Raw genomic sequence first — 20,679 nt, 5'->3', positions numbered from 1 at the left:
CCACAAGAAGCTCTCAGTCGTTGAGAACACGAGTGCGCTTCTTGGGTCTTGGAGCAGTGGCACTGTCAGTGGCTTCAGTGGAAGCAGGGTGTGGTGCACGTGTAGTGCCAGCCAAAGGATACACCCGAGAAACTGCTTCAACTCCTTCAACGTTCTGAGTAAACCTCTGATGTTATGCATTCTGAAGACTTAGAGGTTGCTTGGCAGGCTCAGAATATATGGCTTCAGTAGACATGTCCACGTCAGGCAAGAAGATCCGATGGTTGCGGGCTGAGGGCTGATACGAGATGGCGGAGTGTAGCTTGATCAGCCGCATGACCCAAGGGGCGTAGAACTTCAAACCAAACAGATCAATGCCTGATGCAGCAAGTTAGCGTATGAAGAAGTCCTATGCATTGAAGCATTTGCCATGAAGTATATAGAAGACCAAAGTCTTCATTGCACCCTGAAGCTTGGCATTTGGAGAGTGCCCTTTGATAGGCCAGAGAGTTCGCCTGATGATGTGATAGATGGTTCTTGGAAGGTACTCAAGGTCTTCAACGAAGAACTCTGTGGGATAAGCAGCATCTTGGGGCAATGGCTTCATCATGCTGAGCATCTGACTCATATCAGGTTCTGGCCATTGAAAGATGCTTTCAATAGCTTCAACATGCAGCTGACAACCTTGCTCGAAGAGATCGCCAGGAGTGGGCAAGCCAGTGAGCTCAATGATGTCAAATGCATTGGCTTCGTGATGAATGTTGCCAGTCATCCACTCCAGGATCCAAGTCTTTGGATCTCTGCTGTACCCTCTGATGTGAAGTGTGGCATAGAATTGAAGCAGCATCTCTTCATTCCAATGCTCTTCGTCAGTAATGAACTGCAGCAGTCCAACTTCCTTGAAGCAATCTAAAGTTTCTTCCAGACAGGGCAGACGAGCTATAGTTTCAACGTCAAGGCGCTTGTGTGGGAAGATGCGACCTTGGTTGTAAAGAATGCAAGAGTAATAGCTTCGCTAAGGATAGCTCCAGAACCGATCAGATGATATCCTTTCCCTTGAGTAGGGGTTCCTAGAGCTATTGAAGAACGTGTTGTCTGCCCTGAAGCCATTGATGTTGAAGGAGCCATGTGCTGATGCAGGACCTGGAAACCTTGGCAGTCTTGGGATTGGCTTCTAGACCTGAGGCCTGTGCTCAACATGATAGTCGAATTGGGGACCGGCAGCAGACTCAGGAACAGAAGTGGCGGGATCAGTGGCTTCGCTGTCTTCTGAAGCTTTTGCTGGGGAGGGCTCCACATTAGCTTCATTGGTGGTTGTGGCAGCCTCATGATTTTCATCCTCCACTTGACTAGCTGGAGGGTCGGTCACAAGCACATTCTCCTGGAGAACTGCTTCTTAGTGGGACAGGGGAGTGGGATCTTGTGGGACTCCTTCTTCTGTGGCTGATGCAGCCGGAATGTCTTCAGCAGAGACTTGAGGCCTTGGACCTTTGCGAAGCCTGCGGAACGCAGATGACGCCTGTGGAGTTGGAGTGGGCTGGGCCTCATAGTCTTTTTCCTCTTGTGGGCGATCCGCCCATGAAGCATCCTGTGCAATTGGCGTCAGTGGACGACCAATGCTGATGAGTTCACTATTTTCATGCCGAGGAAGGACTGCACCATCTTCTACATTGTCATATTGACCAATGTCTTCAGCATCGATGGGATCAGCTGCTAGAATGTCTTCAGCTTCATGAGCCTCTGTGGAAGCAGGCTCATGAATTGTCAGTTGTCGTTCAACTTTAGGATAGACCATAGAAATGGGTTCAACTATCAAGGGCTCTGTGGAAGCAGCCGAGCTTTCTTGGTCTTCCTCTTCTTCTTGGAGGGGACAGTAGGAGAGGCTTCAGAGTGTTTCCTCTTCCTGGCTTCAGCCTTAGCAGTCCTTGTCTTCTTGAGCTCTGAAGCTGTTGACCGGCTTTTTGGCTTTGAGCCAGTCAGTCTAGTTGGGAAGACAATCGGAACTGCTTCTTGCCTTGGTGCATCAGGTTCAGCCGTAGCAGGCTTCTTCTTCTTCTTTGCGGCCATCCTGGGGTCGATGCCAGGACGCCCAAGTGCCTTGCGCTTCTTAGCCTCATTATAGGCTTGCACACATCTGTCAGCCAGAGTCTTCATGCGCTCACGCGAACCCTGAGCTTCTGCACGCTTCTTCACAAAGGCTTCCTTGAGCTCGTGCATCATTGTCTTGAAGTTCTTCACTTCTTGCACGCTGAGCTTGGCCATATGCTTCTTGAACTGAGCCTTTTCATAGTCAATCTTCTGCTTCAGTTCAACAATGCGTTGGGCAATAGCAAGTTCTGAAGCAATGGCGCCTTGGAAGGCGACACTGAGGCCAATGGGTAGCTGCATATCTTCAAAGCTAATGTTTGGCGTGTCAAACCACTCATCAACGAAGTTGTGGATGATGGTGACATCAAAGAGAGGCAGATCATTGAAGATTTCTGCTTCTTCTTTGCTCTTGATGAGTTGCTCAAGAGCGTCATCTGCAAGATCTTCATCACTTGACAGATCAATGTTGTCATTGCACAGAATGGCAGCAGCTGTTAGCTCTTGGCCAGTGTGAGGCAGAGGCATCTTGGCCTTCTGGGACTTGGAGACGCGTGATAAGTCTTCAGACTGCACACTGTCTTCAGGAGGTGCAGTTGCCAGTGGCTTCGCCCTTGAGACTTTTGGTGAAGGGGCAGGTTTTGAAGCTTTAGGCTTCTTCAGCTTCTTTGTCTTCAGAGCTGCAGGAGCTTCTTCTGATTCAGTGTCAGCTGCAGGCTCATTCACCGCAGTCCCTTGAACTAAGATGTAGGTGATGAGGCCTTCAAGGTTGGCGAAAGGACCGATGACATTGGGTTCAGCATCTCATGTGCCATCTGCCCTTGGTGCTGAGGGACTAGGGTTGAAGTCTAACCCAAAAGTCTTCTTATTCTGCTTCGCCGAGTTCTGAGCAAACTGGAAGTTGCGCTTGAACAGATTGTCGTCATGACACCATAGCAGTGACGACGAGTGTGCATCAGCAGGCTGTGGTCCATGGACCATGCATGGATAGAAGCCTTGAGCAATGGCTTCATCTCTGGACCTGGGTAGAAGATTCTTGAATAGGATGTCTCCCCACAGTCTCTTGATGGCGGTTTTCTCAGCATACTCCTGGGTCAAAAATCTGTATTTGAACCATTGTTCTGCCCAATATCTTCGAATCCATTGGATTCGGGTCTTGCGCTGACTGTAATCCTCTTCAGGATCTGTCTTGTACATTTCTGAGAGTTCATCTGGCAGATCTCTAGAGGTCTCACCACAACGCTTTCTGCCACCCTTCCTTGCTGCTTTCTCTGAAGCCATAAACTTTAACCTGAAAGGCTTCAAGACGTTCAAAGGCTTCAAAGGTTTTCGTTTGCTGGACCAACAGGAACTGGCTTCGGGAGAATTTATGTGATGCTGTAAGAATTCTGCAAATGAATGCAGACTATGAGAACCAAAGGGTTCTCCCACGGACATGTACCTGTGACAACATTAAGGTGCGAGGGAAGGAGAAGAGGTCATATGCATTCTCAGAAGATTTTGAAGATAAATCAGTTTAGAAGACATTGACCTCATCGTGCGAAGACATTCACTCAGAGATAAGAAGTTGGTTCCAGATTTGTACGAATCCACAGATCAGTACAAGTGAGGAATCTAACTACTTTGTGAAGCACAAGTGAATATACTAGGCATGTTATGAGATGCAGTATGAGAGAGATCTAGTTTGTGTGAACAGAAACTGCTTGTGGTAGAAAGTGACAAATCCATAGGATCAATGGTGCTGTAAAAAGAGGAAGTTTTATTTACCACACTAAGAACTGCTAGACGAAGTGTAAGATGAGGCCGAGCAGTTCGATCTTCCGTGCCCTAACTTGGCGACGGAGGACACCTACGGCGACGGTGGAGAGGACGATGTCCGCGGTCGGCGTGAAGACGGTGTCGGAGAGGTTGCGGCAGCGAAGCGCTTCGTCTCCGGCGTCGTCGAGGGCTAGTGGTGGCGCTAGGGTTCGTGCGAGGGTGGAAGAAGAGATAATAACCGCTGTGAGTGTGTATTTATAGGTATAGGGGCGGCATTGTGCTATTACACAGGTGCCCCTGGCGATTCGCATCTGAGGAACACGTGGCCATTATGCGGAATTTTGGGGTTTGTTCCACGTCCCACGCACGCCTGGATTGTCGGGTGGTCGTTCCTACTTCTCTAGATTTCATGTGGAGGAATGAGCATTGAAAATGGACTTAATGGTTGTCTCTGTATCTTCTGCTGACAAGGACGCAGAGAAGACATTCGACAGTTTCAATAGAATGCATATGACTTGGGAAGATAGAGTTTGAGATAGAAAGCATAGAAAGGTTAGGGTCCGATCACATTCACTTAGTTCAAAAGATTCAACACGAAGACATAGCTATAAGTGAATGCTGTAAAGGACAGGACACTAGTATATATATATATATATATATATATATATATATATATATATATATAATCAACATAGTGAAGATAATCATGAATATATGTTGAGATCGAAGCCAAACCAAATGTGAAGACATTGCAAGGTAACGCCATGAGTGAAACACTTCAAAATAGAACGTTTGATGGTGGCGTTACCCACCGTATAGGAATTATTAGACCCAGACACGACGCACAATTATCGTGGCGCTCCGAAGTCAAATTCCACATTAATGTATTCACACTTAAAATGTATGTCTTCATTGATTGAAGATATACTTTACTTTGTGTGTTGCACATCTAAATCATCAATATGCATAAGGGTTAGGATGTGTGCCTGATCATAGGACATTTGAGGATTCCAGGATATTTAGCTCACACCGTAACTTGCAAAACCTCTTCTCATCCAAGGGCTTGGTGAAGATATCTGCCAATTGTTCTTCAGTGTTGACGTGTATGATATCAATGTCTTCCTTCACAACATGATCTCTGAGAAAGTGATGACGAATTTCAATGTGCTTTGTCTTCGAGTGCTGAACTGGGTTGTTGGCAATCTTGATGGCGCTTTCGTTGTCGCAGTAAAGTGGCACTTGCTTCAGATGAATGCCATAGTCCTTGAGTGTTTGCTTCATCCACAGAAGCTGAGGGCAGCAAGATCCAGCAGCAATGTATTTAGATTTAGCAGTGGAGAGAGATACACAGTTCTGCTTCTTTGAAGACCAACATACAAGTGATCGTCCCAGAAAGTGACATGTGCCTGATGTAGACTTGCGATCGACTTGTCACCAGCATAATCAGCATCCGAAAATCCAACCAGATCAAACTCTGAGCCCTTTGGATACCATAATCCTAGAGTTGGGGTGTGAGCCAAATATCGAAGAATTCGCTTCACAACTAAGTGATGCGACTCCTTTGGTGCCGCTTGAAATCGAGCACACATGCAAACACTAAGCATAATATCTGGCCTAGATGCACGTAGATAAAGTAAAGAACCAATCATGGAGCGGTATACCTTTTGATCGAACTCTTTACCATTGTCGTCAGGACCCAGATGATGTTTGGCTGGCATTGGTGTTGTGAAGCCTTTGCAGTCTTGCATACCGAACTTCTTCAGGCAATCTTTGAGATACTTCTCTTGAGATATGAAGATGCCATTGCGTTGTTGTCGTATTTGAAGACCGAGGAAGAACTTTAGCTCTCCCATCATAGACATTTGATATTGCTCTTGCATCATATATCCAAACTCTTCACTGTACTTCTGATTGGTGTAGCCGAAGATAATGTCATCCACATATATTTGGCACACAAACAGTTCACCATCATATGTCTTCATGAAAAGAGTGGGGTCTAGGGAACCAGGTATGAAGCCTTTGCTCTTCAGGAAGTATTTAAGTGTGTCATACCAGGCTCGAGGGGCTTGTTTGAGGCCATACAGTGCCTTGTTGAGCTTGTATACCATGTCAGGATGTTTTGGATCTTCAAAGCCAGGCGGTTGTGCAACATACACTTCTTCTTCAATCTTGCCATTGAGAAAGGCACTCTTCACATCCATTTGATATAGAAGTATGTTATGATGATTTGCATAGGCCAGCAGTATGCGTATGGCTTCAAGTCTAGCCACAGGAGCAAATGTTTCATCGAAGTCAATGCCTTCCACTTGAGTATATCCTTGAGCAACGAGACGAGCTTTGTTTCTGACAACTTGACCATGCTCATCTTGCTTGTTGCGGTATATCTATTTGGTGCCTATTATATTGTGCTTCCGTGGATCAGGACGCTTAACCAGTTCCCATACATTATTCAGCTCAAACTGTTGAAGCTCTTCTTGCATAGTTTGAATCCATTCAGGTTCCATGAAGGCTTCTTCAACTTTCTTGGGTTCTGTTATTGAGACGAATGCGAAGTGCCCACAGAAATTTGCTAGCTGAGTTGCCCTTGAACGAGTGAGTGGACCAGGTGCATTGATGCTATCAATTATTCTTTCAATCTGCACTTTATTAGCAACGCGAGGATGTACAAGGCGAAGACTTTGCTCTTGTTGTTCATTGTCGTTGTTGGAAGGAATGTCTTCAGGCTAAGCATTGTCTTCATGTTGATAAGGTGCTGAAATGATAACTTCTTCTTCAGGATGAGCTTCAGAAGGTATAATTTCTCCAGTTCCCATTAGCTTGATTGATTTACTGGATGAAACTTCATCTAGCACATTTGGCAGCTGCTCTTTTTGTGAACCGTTGGTCTCATCGAACCGCACATCTACTGTTTCAACCACTTTGTAATGAAAAGAGATTGAAGACTCTGTAGGAGTGCGAATCCTTTCCATATCCAAGCATAAAACCCTCATGTGCTTTTGGTGCAAATTTTGAGGTGTGATGCGGGTCCTTGATCCAGCACCTTGCGCCAAATACTCTGAAGTAACTGACATTTGGCTTCTTGCCAGTAAGGAGCTCATAAGATGTCTTGTTCAGTAGCTTGTGAAGATAAACACGATTGATTGTATGGCATGCAGTATCAATGGCTTCGGGCCAGAATTTTCTTGGGGTCTTGTATTCATCTAGCATCGTTCTGGCCATCTCAATTAGTGTTCTGTTCTTGCGTTCGACGACGCCATTCTTCTGTGGCGTGTACGGGGCTGAGAATTCATGTGTGATGCCCAAGGTATCAAGATATGTATCAAGGCCAGTGTTCTTGAATTCAGTGCCATTGTCACTTCTGATGTGCTTTATCTTGGCGCCAAAATTGTTCATAGCTCGATTGGCGAAGCGTCTGAAGACATCCTGCACTTCAGTCTTGTAAAGGATTATGTGCACCCAAGTATATCTAGAATGTCCTTAGGTTTCCGAAATAGTGTAATGGAAAAAGAAGTGCTTCGAATCATTGCTATTTGACTCGGACCTGTTCTGAAAAAGTCGAGGTATTTCGAATTGTTTGTTAACACGGACATAATCATCAACAATAACGAAGCCATAGAGGCAAGCAGTAGTAGTTAGAGTTGAGTAATGAGTGGGACCGAAAAGATCCATGTGAAGCAGTTCGAAGGGTCGAGTAGTGGTCATGATTGTCTTCGAGGGATGTTTGGCCCTCGTCATCTTCCCTGCTTCACAGGCACCGCATAAGTGGTCTTTCTTGAACTTGACGCCCTCGATGCCTATGACATGCTTCTTCTTTGCAAGGGTGTGGAGGTTCCTCATGCCAGCATGTCCAAGCCTCCGATGCCAGAGCCAGCATTCTGAAGCCTTTGCTAGAAGACATACTGCAAGCTGTGGCCCTGCTGAGAAATCTACCACGTACAAATCATCTTTTCGATACCCTTCAAACACTAGAGACTTGTCAGATTCCATTAGTACAAGGCAACGATATTTTCCAAACATTACGATCATGTTCAAATCGCAAAGCATTGAGACAGACATTAAGTTGAAGCCAATGGATTCAACAAGCATGACTTTATCCATGTGTTGATCCATTGAGATTGCAACTCTACCTAGACCCAATACCTTACTTTTACCAGTGTCAGCAAATGTGATGTGGCTCTTGTCGGATGGACGTAAGGTTGAGTCCATAAGAAGACTTCTTTTGCCAGTCATGTGATTTGTACACCCACTGTCAACAATCCATTCTGAAGACGCTGGTGTCATACCCTACAGTGCAGTTAGGGGGATAGGCTTCACCAAGAGCATTGTGAAGCAAAAACATTTGACGAACCAGTGGGTTATGAAAGCTTAGATCCAGGTTAGGACTAATAGGGAGAGTAGCAAGCGATTCAGGTACGAAGTACATAGTAAGACCATTTGGGCATTTGATCTTGCGCCCTACAAGATGTTTAAGGTCCCCAGCAATAGCGTCAGACGATTTTGGTTTTCTGCTGGAGACCTTTCCCTGCAAAAGAGAGTTAAGCTTTCTTAGCCACCCACATCAAGGGCGGCTTAGAAGCAATAAGTCTAAGTGCAGCATCTGAGAATTTTGGCTTTGAAGCCTTAGCAAACAGTCTTGCAGGCGGATAATAGTACTCATAAGAATAAGCAGAATAGTTCTTGGTCTTATGAACATGGCGGTTTGATGAACTGCTCTCATATTCATATGCCTGAGTATGGTTTCCCTGCAAAACATTTGCGTTAGTGCGACTCAGGTGAGTCCTTTGTCTGTATGAAGCCTTTGGACCGTATGAAGCCTCTGGTCTGAGGTTTGTCTTCTTCACGTGAGGTGTCATGATGACATTCACAGGAAGACTCTCCAGACACCTTTTCGGAACCCAGATCTTCTTCATAGGCGGTCCATTCCTGCAGTTAGTACCAATGTACCTGGCAAACACTTCACCATTCTGATTCTTAAACAGTATATAGTTTGCATCAAAGGATTCATCAATGATGATGGGGTTAGCACAAGTGAAGCCAGATAGATTGGATGGATCTGCTGAAGGTTCCTTTGCAGCAACCCACATGGTTTTGGGGTACTGCTCAGGTTTCCAGTAAGAGCCATCTGCATTCATTTTCCTTACGAACCCTACACACTCTTTCCTAGGGTTTCGGTTCAGAATCTGCTTTTTCAGGACATCACATAGCGTCTGATGCCCTTTAAGACTTTTGTACATCCCTGTTTCAAGCAATGTCTTCAACCTAGCATTCTCATCAGCAATAGCGGTGGTATCCTCAATAGAGGGGTTAGTTACCACATCAACAGTTGAAGATATTGCAACAGCAGTAGCAGTAGAACATTCAGCAACAGAAGTAGCATTATCACGCTCAATGCATTTAGGACATGGTGGTTCAAATCCTTCCTGAACGGGACTGATCTGTTTGGCGTGAAGTGACTCGTTTTCCGTTTGAAGATCTTCATGAACCGCTCTCAATTTCTCAAGATCTTGCTTCCTTTGAAGATAATCATAGGAAAGCTTTTCATGAGTTGTTGAGAGAGTTTCATGATGACTTTCAAGTTCCTGATACTTAACGTGAAGATTTTTTATGTCTTCAATTAAGGATTCAGATCGAGTCATTTCAGCACCTAACAGATCATCGCTTTTGTCTAACAGTTTTTGAATATGTTCCATAGCTTTCTGTTGTTCAGTTGCAATTTTAGCAAGTGTTTTGTAGCTAGGTTTTGAACCACAATCAGAGTCATCGTCGCTAGATGTTTGATAGTGAGTAGTGCGTGTGTTTACCTTGGCACCGCGTGCCATGAAGCAATAGGTAGAAGCGGAGTAGTCCTTGTCATTTGCATCGGTGTCGGCGATGAAGTCATTGTCTTCAGTGTTGAAGATGGACTTGGCAACGTATGCTGTAGCCAGACTTGCGACGCCTGAGTCGGATTCCTCCTCAGACTCCATCTCCGCCTCCTCAGAAGCAGACTCCTTCTCTGAATCCATTTCCTTGCCAACAAACGCACGTGCCTTACCAGATGAGCTCTTCTTGTGTGATGAAGATTTTGAGGAAGACTTGGAAGAAGACTTTGAGTATTTCTTCTTCTTCTTCTTCTTGACGTCAGAGTCATATTCCTTGCTCTTCTTCTTCTTTTTGTTTTTGTTGTCCCACTGTGGACACTCGGAGATGAAGTGGCCAAGTTTCTTGCACTTGTGACATGTTTTCTTCTTGTAGTCATGAGCAGGAGCTTCATCATTCCTTGAACTCGACCAGGAAGACTTTCTGAAGCCTTTCTTCTTGGTGAATTTTTGGAACTTCTTGACAAGTATAACAAGTTCCCTTCCAATGTCTTCAGGATCATCAGAACTGCTGTCAGATTCTTCTTCAGATGAAGAGACAACTTTTGCCTTCAAGGCACGAGTTCGCCCATAGTTTGGACCGTAGATATCTCTTTTCTCCGAAAGCTGAAACTCATGTGTGTTGAGCCTCTTAAGTATGTTAGACGGATCGAGTGTCTTGAAATCAGGACGTTCTTGAATCATCAGGGCCAGGATGTCAAACGAACTATCAAGTGATCTTAGCAGCGTCTTGACGACTTCGTGTTTGGTAATCTCAGTGGCGCCGAGGGCTTGAAGCTCATTTGTGATGTCAGTGAGTCGGTCAAATGTGTGTTGGACATTCTCATTGTCATTTTGCTTGAAGCGGTTGAAGAGGTTGCGAAGGACACTGATTCTCTGATCTCTCTGGGTTGAGATGCCTTCATTGACCTTGGAGAGCCAGTCCCAGACCAGCTTAGATGTCTTCAAAGCACTCACACGGCCATACTGTCCTTTGGTCAGATGACCACAGATGATATTCTTGGCAGTAGAGTCCAGTTGAACGAATTTCTTGACATCAGCAGCAGCGACACCTTCTGCAGCCTTGGGAACGCCGTTCTCGACGACATACCATAGGTCGACGTCAATGGCTTCAAGATGCATGCGCATCTTATTCTTCCAGTAGGGATATTCAGTTCCATCGAAGACGGGGCATGCAGCGGAGACTTTAATTATCCCTGCAGTCGACATAGCTAAAACTTCAGGTGGTTAAACCGAATCACACAGAATAAGGGAGCACCTTGCTCTGATACCAATTGAAAATGCGTTATATCGACTAGAGGGGGGGGGGGTGAATAGGCGATTTTTATGAAAGTCTTCAGAACATAGAAGTTTTGAAGACAAACGATAAAATTAAACCTATTACCATGCAGCGGAAGGTAGACTATACTAGGCAAACCATAGTCAAGTATTCAATGAAGTGAAAGCACAAAGACTAATAGCAGCTAGGTAGTAAGGATCAGGTAGGAAGATATTGTGAAGCCAAACAGAACACACAGTCACTCAGTGAAAACAAATGATAGTACAAACATACAATGACTTCACAAGGAGTAACAGTAAGTAAAGGGAAGTGAAGATAAAACCAGTGACTCGTTGAAGACAATGATTTGTTGGACCAGTTTCAGTTGCTGTGACAACTGTACGTCTGGTTGGAGCGGCTAGGTATTTAAACCTTAGGACACACAGTCCCGAACACCCAGTCCTGAACACGTAGCTCAGGACACCCAGTCCTCACCGTATTATCCTTGAGCTAAGGTCACATAGTCCTCGCCCAACCACTCTGGTAAGTCTTCAAGGTAGACTCCCAAACCTTCACAGACTTCGTTCACCGGCAATCCACAATGTCTTTTGGATGCTCAGAACGCGACGCCTAACCGGCTGGAGGATGCACAGTCCTCAAGTGTAATAAGTCTTCAGATCACACAGACAAGAAGACTTAAGTGATGCCCAATTCTCTTTGGCTCTGGTGGTTAGGGCTTTATCCTCGCAAGGAATTCTCTCTCAAAGGCTTCGAGGTGGGTTGCTCTCAAACGACAAAAGCCGTACTTTCAATCTGAGCAGCCAACCGTTTATGGTTGTAGGGGGTGGGCTATTTATAGCCACTTGGCAACCCGACCTGATTTGTCCGAAATGACCCTGGGTCACTAAGGAACTGGCACGTGTTTCGACGGTCAGATTTCAAACTCACACGGCAACTTACTTGGGCTACAAGCAAAGCTGACTTGTCCAACTCTGGACAAGATTCACTCTCATAGTCTTCACTCGAAGACATAGGTTTTTTGTTTAGGCATCACTTCAGTCATTCTGACTGATTCTCTTGGACCCCACTTAACAGTACAGTGGTTCCTATGACTCAACACAAAAGAAAAAGAACTACGAAAGATCTAAGTCTTCAAGCTCCATAGGCTTCATATAGTGTCTTCTCTTGTCATAGTCTTCAATGTGAATATCTTCATATACCACCTTTGACTTCAATGTCTTCATACATTTTTAAGGGTCATCTCTGGTAGTAAAACCGAATCAATGAGGGACTTCTACCTGTGTTATCCTACAATTCTCACAAACACATTAGTCCCTCAACTAGGTTTGTCGTCAATACTACAAAACCAACTAGGGGTGGCACTAGATGCATTTACACCTGTCCACGAGGGTGGGGGCGCGCCCCCTTGCTTCGTGCGTCCCTTGGTGCTCCACCGACCTCAACTCCAATTCTATATATTCACGTTCAGGGAGAAAAAATTAGAGAGAAGGATTCATCGCGTTCTACAATACGGAGCCGCCGTCAAGCCCTAATCTCTCTCGGGAGGGCTGATCTGGAGTCCGTTCAGGGCTCCGGAGAGGGGAATCCGTCGCCGTCGTCATCATCAACCTTCCTCCATCACCAATTTCATGATGCTCACCGCCGTGCGTGAGTAATTCCATTGTAGGCTTGCTGGACGGTGATGGGTTGGATGAGATTTATCATATAATCGAGTTAGTTTTGTTAGGGTTTGGTCCCTAGTATCCACTATGTTCTGAGATTGATGTTGCTATGACTTTGCTATGCTTAATGTTTGTCACTAGGGCCCGAGTGCCATGATTTCAGATCTGAACCTATTATGTTTTCATGAATATATGCGAGTTTTTGATCCTATCTTGCAAGTCTATAGACACCTATTATGTGTTATGATCCGTTAACCCCGAAGTGACAATAATTGGGATACTTACCTGTGATGATCGTAGTTTGAGGAGTTCATGTATTCACTAAGTGTTAATGCTTCGGTTCGGCACTCTATTAAAAAGAGTCCTTAATATCCCTTATAGTTTCTAATAGGACCTCGCTGTCACGGGAGGGTAGGACAAAAGATGTCATGTAAGTTATTTTCTATAAGCACATATGACTATATTCGGAATACATGCCTAGATTACATTGATGAACTGGAGCTAGTTCTATGTCACCCTATATTACAATTGTTGCATGAGGAATCACATCCGACATAATTATCCATCATTGATCCATTGCCTACGAGCTTTTCACATATTGATCTTTGCTTAGTTACTTTTCCGTTGCCACTGTTACAATCCAAAACAATAAGGTGTGCATCAAGGGGGCCTCCTCGCACGTGCCACGTCAACATAAGCTAGTTGAAATATTTTTGGCTCATTAGTCCACTTGTCTGCTGGGATTAGGCTACTATGCCGAAGGGGAAAAGTAAAAAACGCGGCTCCTCTCGTCGATCCCTGCTCTCACACGCAAGCCTCCTCTCTTCTCTCCCCCCGGCTCGCCGCCACCGCCGCCACCACTCACGACGGCCGATTCCGGCGAGTACCAGCGGCGGGTGGCAGATCAACGACCTCCCCACGCCCCGCTCCTTCCTCCCATCCCTCCTGATCCGACGGGGGCGGAGGCGGCGCCTCGTCCGACTCCTCCTCCCCGTCCTCATCCTCCTCATTCTCTGCCGCCACCGCCTCCTCCTCCAGCGCCCCTCCAGCGGCCGCAGCAACAGCCCCGCCGGCGGCGGCAGGGAGTACAACTTGTTCGGCGTCGTGCCCGTCAGGCCGGCCGCCGGGTACGGGGACGAGGAGGAAGAGGAGGCGAGAGATTTGTTCGGCTCCGACAACGAGGAGTACTTCAAGACCCCCCGCGTAGCAACTACCTAATTCCAGGTCCGCCTCTCGTTACTGAATTAGCCGCTAGATTCTCCTGGGCCAAGTTATCTCCTCAGTATTTGTTGAGCAGAATTTCTTAGGAGATTGCTACATAACCCTACCCAGTTTCTGTGTGATTGGCTGGTTTTGTTGCTCATGGGGCTCTGGGAGCTGCAGTGGACGTTTGGTCTGTGGCAAAATTAACCTTCTCGCTTGAGTACACGATGAACTCTTCATGCTGGACTTGTGTTTGAATCATTGTTTCAAATTTCAGCAGTGTATGTCAGGCTAAGTAGAACATAATGTTGGATTAAATTCTCTGCTAGCATCTTCTGTTTCTTGCTTGATTTTGTAGAGTCAGAGAGACTTTGAGTTACAAAAGCATTAAGCAGAACTACTAGTGAGAGTATAAGAACGAACCATGAAACCATATACATAATTGGGTGGCTGTGAGTTGGAAAGATACATTCGACTATCTTCATTTCCTTTTTTGGTTGAAAATTGATCAGCGCGGGATGCGACAACTCATCTGGCCGGAGGAGAACATGGCAGCGGTATCTCCTGGTGACGGCGGTGGGGCAGGCAATGCTTCAAGGCGACGGGCTGAGGCGGCGGTGCAGGGATCCGCTCGGTCTGTTGTTGTTGCTGAGGGCGGATGGAGCAGCCGGGGCAGGTTCGTCCGTGATGCCAAGGTAAATTTCTCTGAATCTTTCTCCCCCTTGCCCCTGATCTCTATCACTCTTTCTCTTTCTGCCCATCTATGCAGTATTGTGTAAGTGTTGTGGTTCCTTTTTTTTAATAAACCTCTGATCCTCAAGCGAGCGAGACCAACGGGGAAAGGAACAGGGCGTGGCCTCACATGGTGGCTTGCCGTCTGCTTCATTGTTTCATACCTTTCTCTGTACAATTTCTTCAGCTTCAGAAACTATGAACAGGCCTCTACATCTATTCTTCAAATTTTCAGATCCACCGCTCCTTCTAGCTGTCTACACTGTACCCTGAACCGTTACTGATATGCACTTTAAAAAAAGGACAGACCAGTGCATAGAAGCTCCCACACAAGGTGGGGTCTGGGGAGGGATTATAGGAACCTAGTCTTACCCCTGCAAACTGATATGCACTTTGTTCAGTTTATTTTTAGAAGGGATTTGAGATGGCGCCCGACATTATAGTAAGTACAAGACTGTTGCTGAATGAGTGGTGTGTGCAACCAGACCTCCGTCCACTTGTTTCATCGTTTGAACATTCACCGGTTCTTGAGAATCTGACGCTTCAATTGCGTAAGGTATATCTTTTCTAAAAGGATAGTCGTGGAGTTGCTGTAGTGTTAAGTTTTCATGAATGATTGATGAATATTTTTTCAGTCACAAATTAGAATGTTGTGCTAAAAAAATAACCCTTGTACTGAACATGTGGCCCTTAATTTATAATCTATGCAGGTACAACTAAGCCTAACTCATCTGGTTCCTGTAAGTTGTTGCTGGTGTGATTCCCTTGGCATTGCATACAGCTTTCCGGTGGCAAGAATGCTAATGTAAATCAATACCTGACAAATGTAGGAACCTCTCCACCAACTTCTTTCAAGGGGAGATCCTGAATGTCGGCATCCTTGGACCTTCGAAAGCAGTTGTAAGCTTAACTCTAGCCTCATCTCATTCCACCTTGTGTGTCCTTTATGATCTCAGCAGATGTTATAAATATGAATGATTGGTATCTATTAGCTTGTACCACAAGTCCACAACTGTATTGGCTTGTAACACAAGTCCACAACTGTACTGGATCAGATTGTGCTCTGGTGCATTTCAAATGATGCAGGTATGTCGAAAATCTGGAGCTTTGCAGGCTGCCCATCCATAAGGGTTGCCGTGGAATCCTCGGGTTCCCTCCAGTGCTGCCGCAGAAAATGATCTTATGCTAGATTGATTGTTCAAGTATTTGATTACTGATAGGAACAGTCAGCTTATTTTATTTTGTAAAAAGACAGGAACAATATCCAGTACGATTGACTTCTTCTGTAACAGCTTCATTGAGGAGCTCAAAGGTCGTGACTGTGACTGTTCTTAGGCCAATACTTTCATTTGTTGTTATAACATTTGCATCATTCTTCACAAGTTGCGAAATCAAGCATGCTAACGGTGGCGAGCGATTTGAGCGCCAATGACTCAACAACTGATTATCAATCAGGTTTGTCTATTTTATTTTCATCGGCAATGCTGCATCCTTTTTGAGTTGCAATGATCATATGGTTCAGATAGACAATTTAATCATTTTTCTTTTCTATACCAAGTTTATGCTTCAATCGATTAACAATTATTTTGAATCACAAACCTATTATTCTTTGGAGTGGCCAAATGTGTATCTTTGAATCTCCAAGTGCCACCGGAGGGCTATATATATTTCATTGGTTCATGGATCATTAGGAGGCACATAATGGTAGAAATAATTAGCTTGCAAGTTCTATATTGCCAGAGGAGTCATAATTCGTGTAGGGGAGCAAAGCCATACATGATAAGCAAGGGGAACATGCAACATACGTAGCCGAGCGTGTCAACACCACATACAACAGCTATATCCAGCAAATTTTCTTTTGATTTTGCTTTATTCTATTGATCAGATTTTCCAAGTCATTTTTCCTTCGAGGTATTTAGCATTGCCAAATTTATATATTTACCTAAATTTAATCTTGACTCGATTTGCTGTGGTCAATACAAGCATGATGCCTTTTCTTTTCTATAAAGTGGATGCAGGGTTAGTTTACTATGCCGATCTGAGCGAGCGTCAGGCGCGCAAAGCTCACCGTCCACATGCCTCCTCTTCGTCTGCATCCGCAGTGCCAAATCACTCCCCATCCGAGCAGGTTGCACCCAGTTCCCGCCTTGGAACCGTTCGCTTTTATCCCATCCATGTATCCATCCTCTCATCTTTGCTGATGGGTCAGGCCTCGGTTTCTATTGTTTGATTCTGTCGGTTAAAACTATTTCATAGGCACTTCTATTACTTTGGGTTAGTCCCCGTTTTAGGTGTTTTAGGATATATGGTAGAGGTTTAGGGATACCTCTTGCCAAGGTTATATTATTTTAGGTTTTGGCGAAAGACAAAAATAAATAATATTTAAATAAAGCTCAGTTCATCACTGAAATAATTATGAATATCAATCCAGTAAAGGCATGATGTACTCATGACTTTTCTTCTTTAAGTTTGATCTTCAAGATCGTATGCCACCATGTAGAATATTTATCTAATAACTTCTCTATTGCCGTGCAGCTATATCTAAACTTCTTGATAATGCAGTAGATGAGGTTTGCAATATCTTCTAACATCTTCTATGAACTAGATAGTGACTAATTTAAATTGTGTGATAATACTCAAATGTCTGAAACACGGAGTATTCTGTTGTAAGCTGAAAATTTGAAATTTCACATTCCTGTTTCTGGAAATACCATGCTATACTGCTATCTAACACAATGCTCGGTTGATCGGTGTTCTAATAACTTCGTGTATTATACTCTGTTGACAAAAACCATGCTAAACCCTAAAAAACTTGCTATACTACTATTGCATTTATTTATTTTGTTGTATTAATGTATTGTAACAGAAAGTATGTATCTGCCAAATGTGCACTGACAAAAGATGGCAGGAACAAATGTTTACAGATCACACGACTACTCCACAATCTAAAACACTGAGTATTTTGAAGTTGGTTGTTCAAGCAGACACAATGTGCACTGACAAAAGATGGCAGGAACAATGGTACACAGTCATGTATGTATCTGCCAAAGTTGATTATGTTTAACTCTAGGCATTGCATTACTATGTCATGGTGTACTATTCTTTGAAGAATTTGTAGGAAGTACTAGAAAAGTATGACTTGATGAGGGATGCGTTGATTTTAAAAAACAGCCTGAAAGAATTTAGTTTAGTAAAATATTGTATAGCCTTCTCGTAAAAGTTTGATACACTTTTCAAGAGAACGAACTTTGGGTAATCATTAAGCTATAACCTTTCTCATATTTGAACAACAAGGTTATTTGAGTTCTGCTAAAAAAAGGTTATTTTTTGTAACTTTTGCAAACTTTGCGGAAGGAAGCTGCAAATAACTGATTTCGCTGTCAAGTCTACAATTCAATGTTGATCTAGAGGGTGGAATCTTTAAACTTCATTGATGCTTTCTTGTCCGTTTCGATCTAATATCTGTCTGATGTGGTTTGTATAAAACTTATGGTGGTATAATTAGTTTTGCTTTTTTTTCAGGATATAATAACGTTGTAGATAGATGGAGACTGAATTAGTTCACATTACTTTGATGTCTATCGAGCCAATGGAACAACAAAGGTAGTTCCTTCGCACAATTTGAAGAATGTTATTTCATATTGCATGATATGTCTGACTCATTTCAGTGGGCCTTCAATTAATTTGAGGCATCCTTTCCTAGGATCTTACCTTGATATTCCTGTATTTTCTCCTATTCGTCCCATGCTTTTTTAAGAACTGAAATAATTATAACCAGTGTTACAAATGTTTGCTGAGGAAAAGTCCTTGCAGAAAAGAAGAACCGGAAGCAGGTTTTCTATCTTCACCAGTATTTCCTTGTTTCTAATTGTTGGCTCTTTCCTATGGCCTAAGGTTAAGGATTAATACTTTTGATATCTAATTTGAGAAAATAGCTTCATAGAACGTAAGTAGAAGGTAGACTGTAGCATTGATCATTGATATTTTGTACATAGACAGTTCAACGAACTGCTCTGAAAGGGGATGTTGAGGGTGACGCCGCCGCCGAGCAAGTCGGCATCTGTAAAGCTTTGCCGGAGCCATTCCAGCTCTTTCAGAGCCACAAGGTGAGCCGGAAGTCCGTGTATGTTTGATCGAGCACACTCGCTTCTCTCATAATTCATATAATCATTATAAGCTCAGAACCAGTCATGCCACAGATATGAAGTGGAATTCATTTGCAGGCAAGGAAGCCGAGGAACTAGGACGCCAACAGTGCGGAGCCGTTTGCCATCGAGAGGACTAGGATTGCCATCAGGGACCTCTAAACCAAGCTCAACATCTCCCTCGCGCCAACATCCACACCGTGTCCCGGACGGTCGTCGCCGTCTGTGACGGCGAGCTACTGCCGCCGCATCGTCAGTGCGGAGCCGTTTGCCATCGAGAGGACTAGGGCTGCCATCAGGGACCTCTAAACCAAGCTCAACATCTCCCTCGCGCCAACATCCACACCATGTCCCGGAGGTTCGTCGCCGTCTGTGACGGCGAGCTACTGCCGACGCATCGTCAGCCGCACGGTTAGACGGAGGTATCGCTGCCAGGGCCGACATGCGTGTAATTTCTATTAATGTATCCTATGTTGCCAAACAGAAACATGCTCCTATCGATGCTATATCGTTGTGGGCGTGGCATTTCAGTTTCTTCCTCAGACGATGTTCCAATATAATAAGTTCCATAGAATTGCATGTACATGTCCTGCTATCTTGATCCAAAAAGGAAAGTAAAAAAGGGTGTTCATCTACCTGGCACCGCCCAGATGCCCCTCAAGCGGCGCACCACAAGCGCCCCAACTACTAGTCATTACAAAACTGCTACAGTTACCTTTGCCACTGTTACCGTTATTTCCATACTACTTTGCTACTAAATACTTTACTGCAGATATTAAGTTTTCTAGATGTGGTTGAATTGACAACTCAGCTGCTAATACTTGAGAATATTCTTTGGATCCCTTTATGTCGAATTAATAAATTTGGGTTGAATACTCTATCCTCGAAAACTGTTGTGATCCCCTATACTTGTGGGTTATCACCGCGCACCAGGGAGCTGCTGGCGAGGGGCTGCCGGAATACTGGCCCCAGGAGGGATTATTAGTTTTAGTATTGATCGTTTTCAGTTTTATGCATTGTACCTAATAGTTAAGTGTACAGATAGAAATCGGGATACTTACTTGTGATGATTGTAGTTTCTGTGATAATCTAATGAACATATATATATATATATTATGAATTACATTTTCTATGTGTTCTTGTATACTAATTTGAATCTAGCTGTTATCATCCACATATACAGAATGGAAAGCGTATATACACACATTGAAACAGAACATATAAAAATGAAAAATAGAGTACACACATTGAAACAGAGCAATAAACAGGGCAATACTATGATTGCTGTGAATACATAGCTATCCACGTTGAAACGACTTTTTTAAAATAAAACGCATCCATGAGACCATGACCATCAGCCCTTGCCTAGGGTAGCTCTTGGCTCTGCCTGAACTCGTGCATGCGTTCGTCCAAGCGGTTGACACGCTCGCGGTACATCTGAAGCGCGATATCGAGCTCCAAGTTGGCTATTTCATCGGAGATCACCAGCTCGAGGATGCGACGGCCATGTTCCCCTACTGCGCCCAGGTGGACACCTGGGCCAAGGAGGCGGTCGAGCCTATGGACTAGCATGTTGGGATCAAGTGGGCTGCGGACAAGGCGAACGGTGGCACCCATGCTAACGGCGCGGCGGGCATCCGGTGCAAGTACGGTGCGGCCGGCCTCTGGTGCAAGTACGGCGCTGAGGGCCTCTGCCCACTCCTAGCGAGGAATGGGGGTACTGACGGGACGTGTACCCAGCTGCGACGCCGTGTCGACAGCGGGCAAGCGCCGCTTGATCCACTCTTGTTTTGCGGCGCGCCGCGCCTCTCGCTCTGCGCCGCTCCAACGATCTCGCCGTGCGGCGAGCCGCAGCCTATCGGCACGAACACGCCTAGCTTGCTCTTCGGCACGCCATCGATCATGTTGTGCGGCGAGTTGCAGCCAGTCGGCGCTAACATGCAAATCTTGATCCGCGGTGCTCAAGCACCATGCGCCAA

At 44.8% G+C, this 20,679-nt stretch overlaps 1 protein-coding gene across 50 annotated transcripts; it reads left to right on the top strand.

Annotated features, from left to right (window-relative positions):
* Nucleotides 1-13,367: 13,367 nt before the first annotated feature.
* Nucleotides 13,368-19,335, top strand: LOC123132566 (uncharacterized). 50 transcript variants are annotated; one of them, XR_006464851.1, is made up of 10 exons: nt 13,368-13,844; nt 14,336-15,111; nt 15,266-15,295; nt 15,386-16,683; nt 17,091-17,125; nt 17,480-17,588; nt 18,078-18,158; nt 18,369-18,449; nt 18,555-18,661; nt 18,779-19,335. XR_006464851.1 is itself a non-coding variant. In XM_044552395.1 (6 exons), exons 2-6 carry the CDS (start codon nt 14,342-14,344, stop codon nt 15,985-15,987), a joined length of 561 nt encoding a protein of 186 aa, XP_044408330.1. In that variant the 5' UTR covers nt 13,368-13,844; nt 14,336-14,341; the 3' UTR covers nt 15,988-16,684. The 50 variants fall into 50 exon arrangements, 1 of the variants encoding a protein (XP_044408330.1); XR_006464865.1 differs by having other exon boundaries at nt 14,336-14,518; nt 14,968-15,111; nt 15,386-15,455; ... (1 more) ...; nt 17,091-17,588; nt 18,078-18,661; XR_006464852.1 differs by having other exon boundaries at nt 14,336-14,518; nt 14,957-15,111; nt 15,386-15,455; ... (1 more) ...; nt 17,091-17,588; nt 18,078-18,661.
* Nucleotides 19,336-20,679: the final 1,344 nt, after the last annotated feature.

This window comes from Triticum aestivum, chromosome 6A (genome assembly GCF_018294505.1).
Source record: "Triticum aestivum cultivar Chinese Spring chromosome 6A, IWGSC CS RefSeq v2.1, whole genome shotgun sequence".
Taxonomy (NCBI): Eukaryota; Viridiplantae; Streptophyta; class Magnoliopsida; order Poales; family Poaceae; genus Triticum; species Triticum aestivum.
Note: the sequence above shows the minus strand (reverse complement) of the source record. Positions and strands in the feature narration are given on the sequence as shown.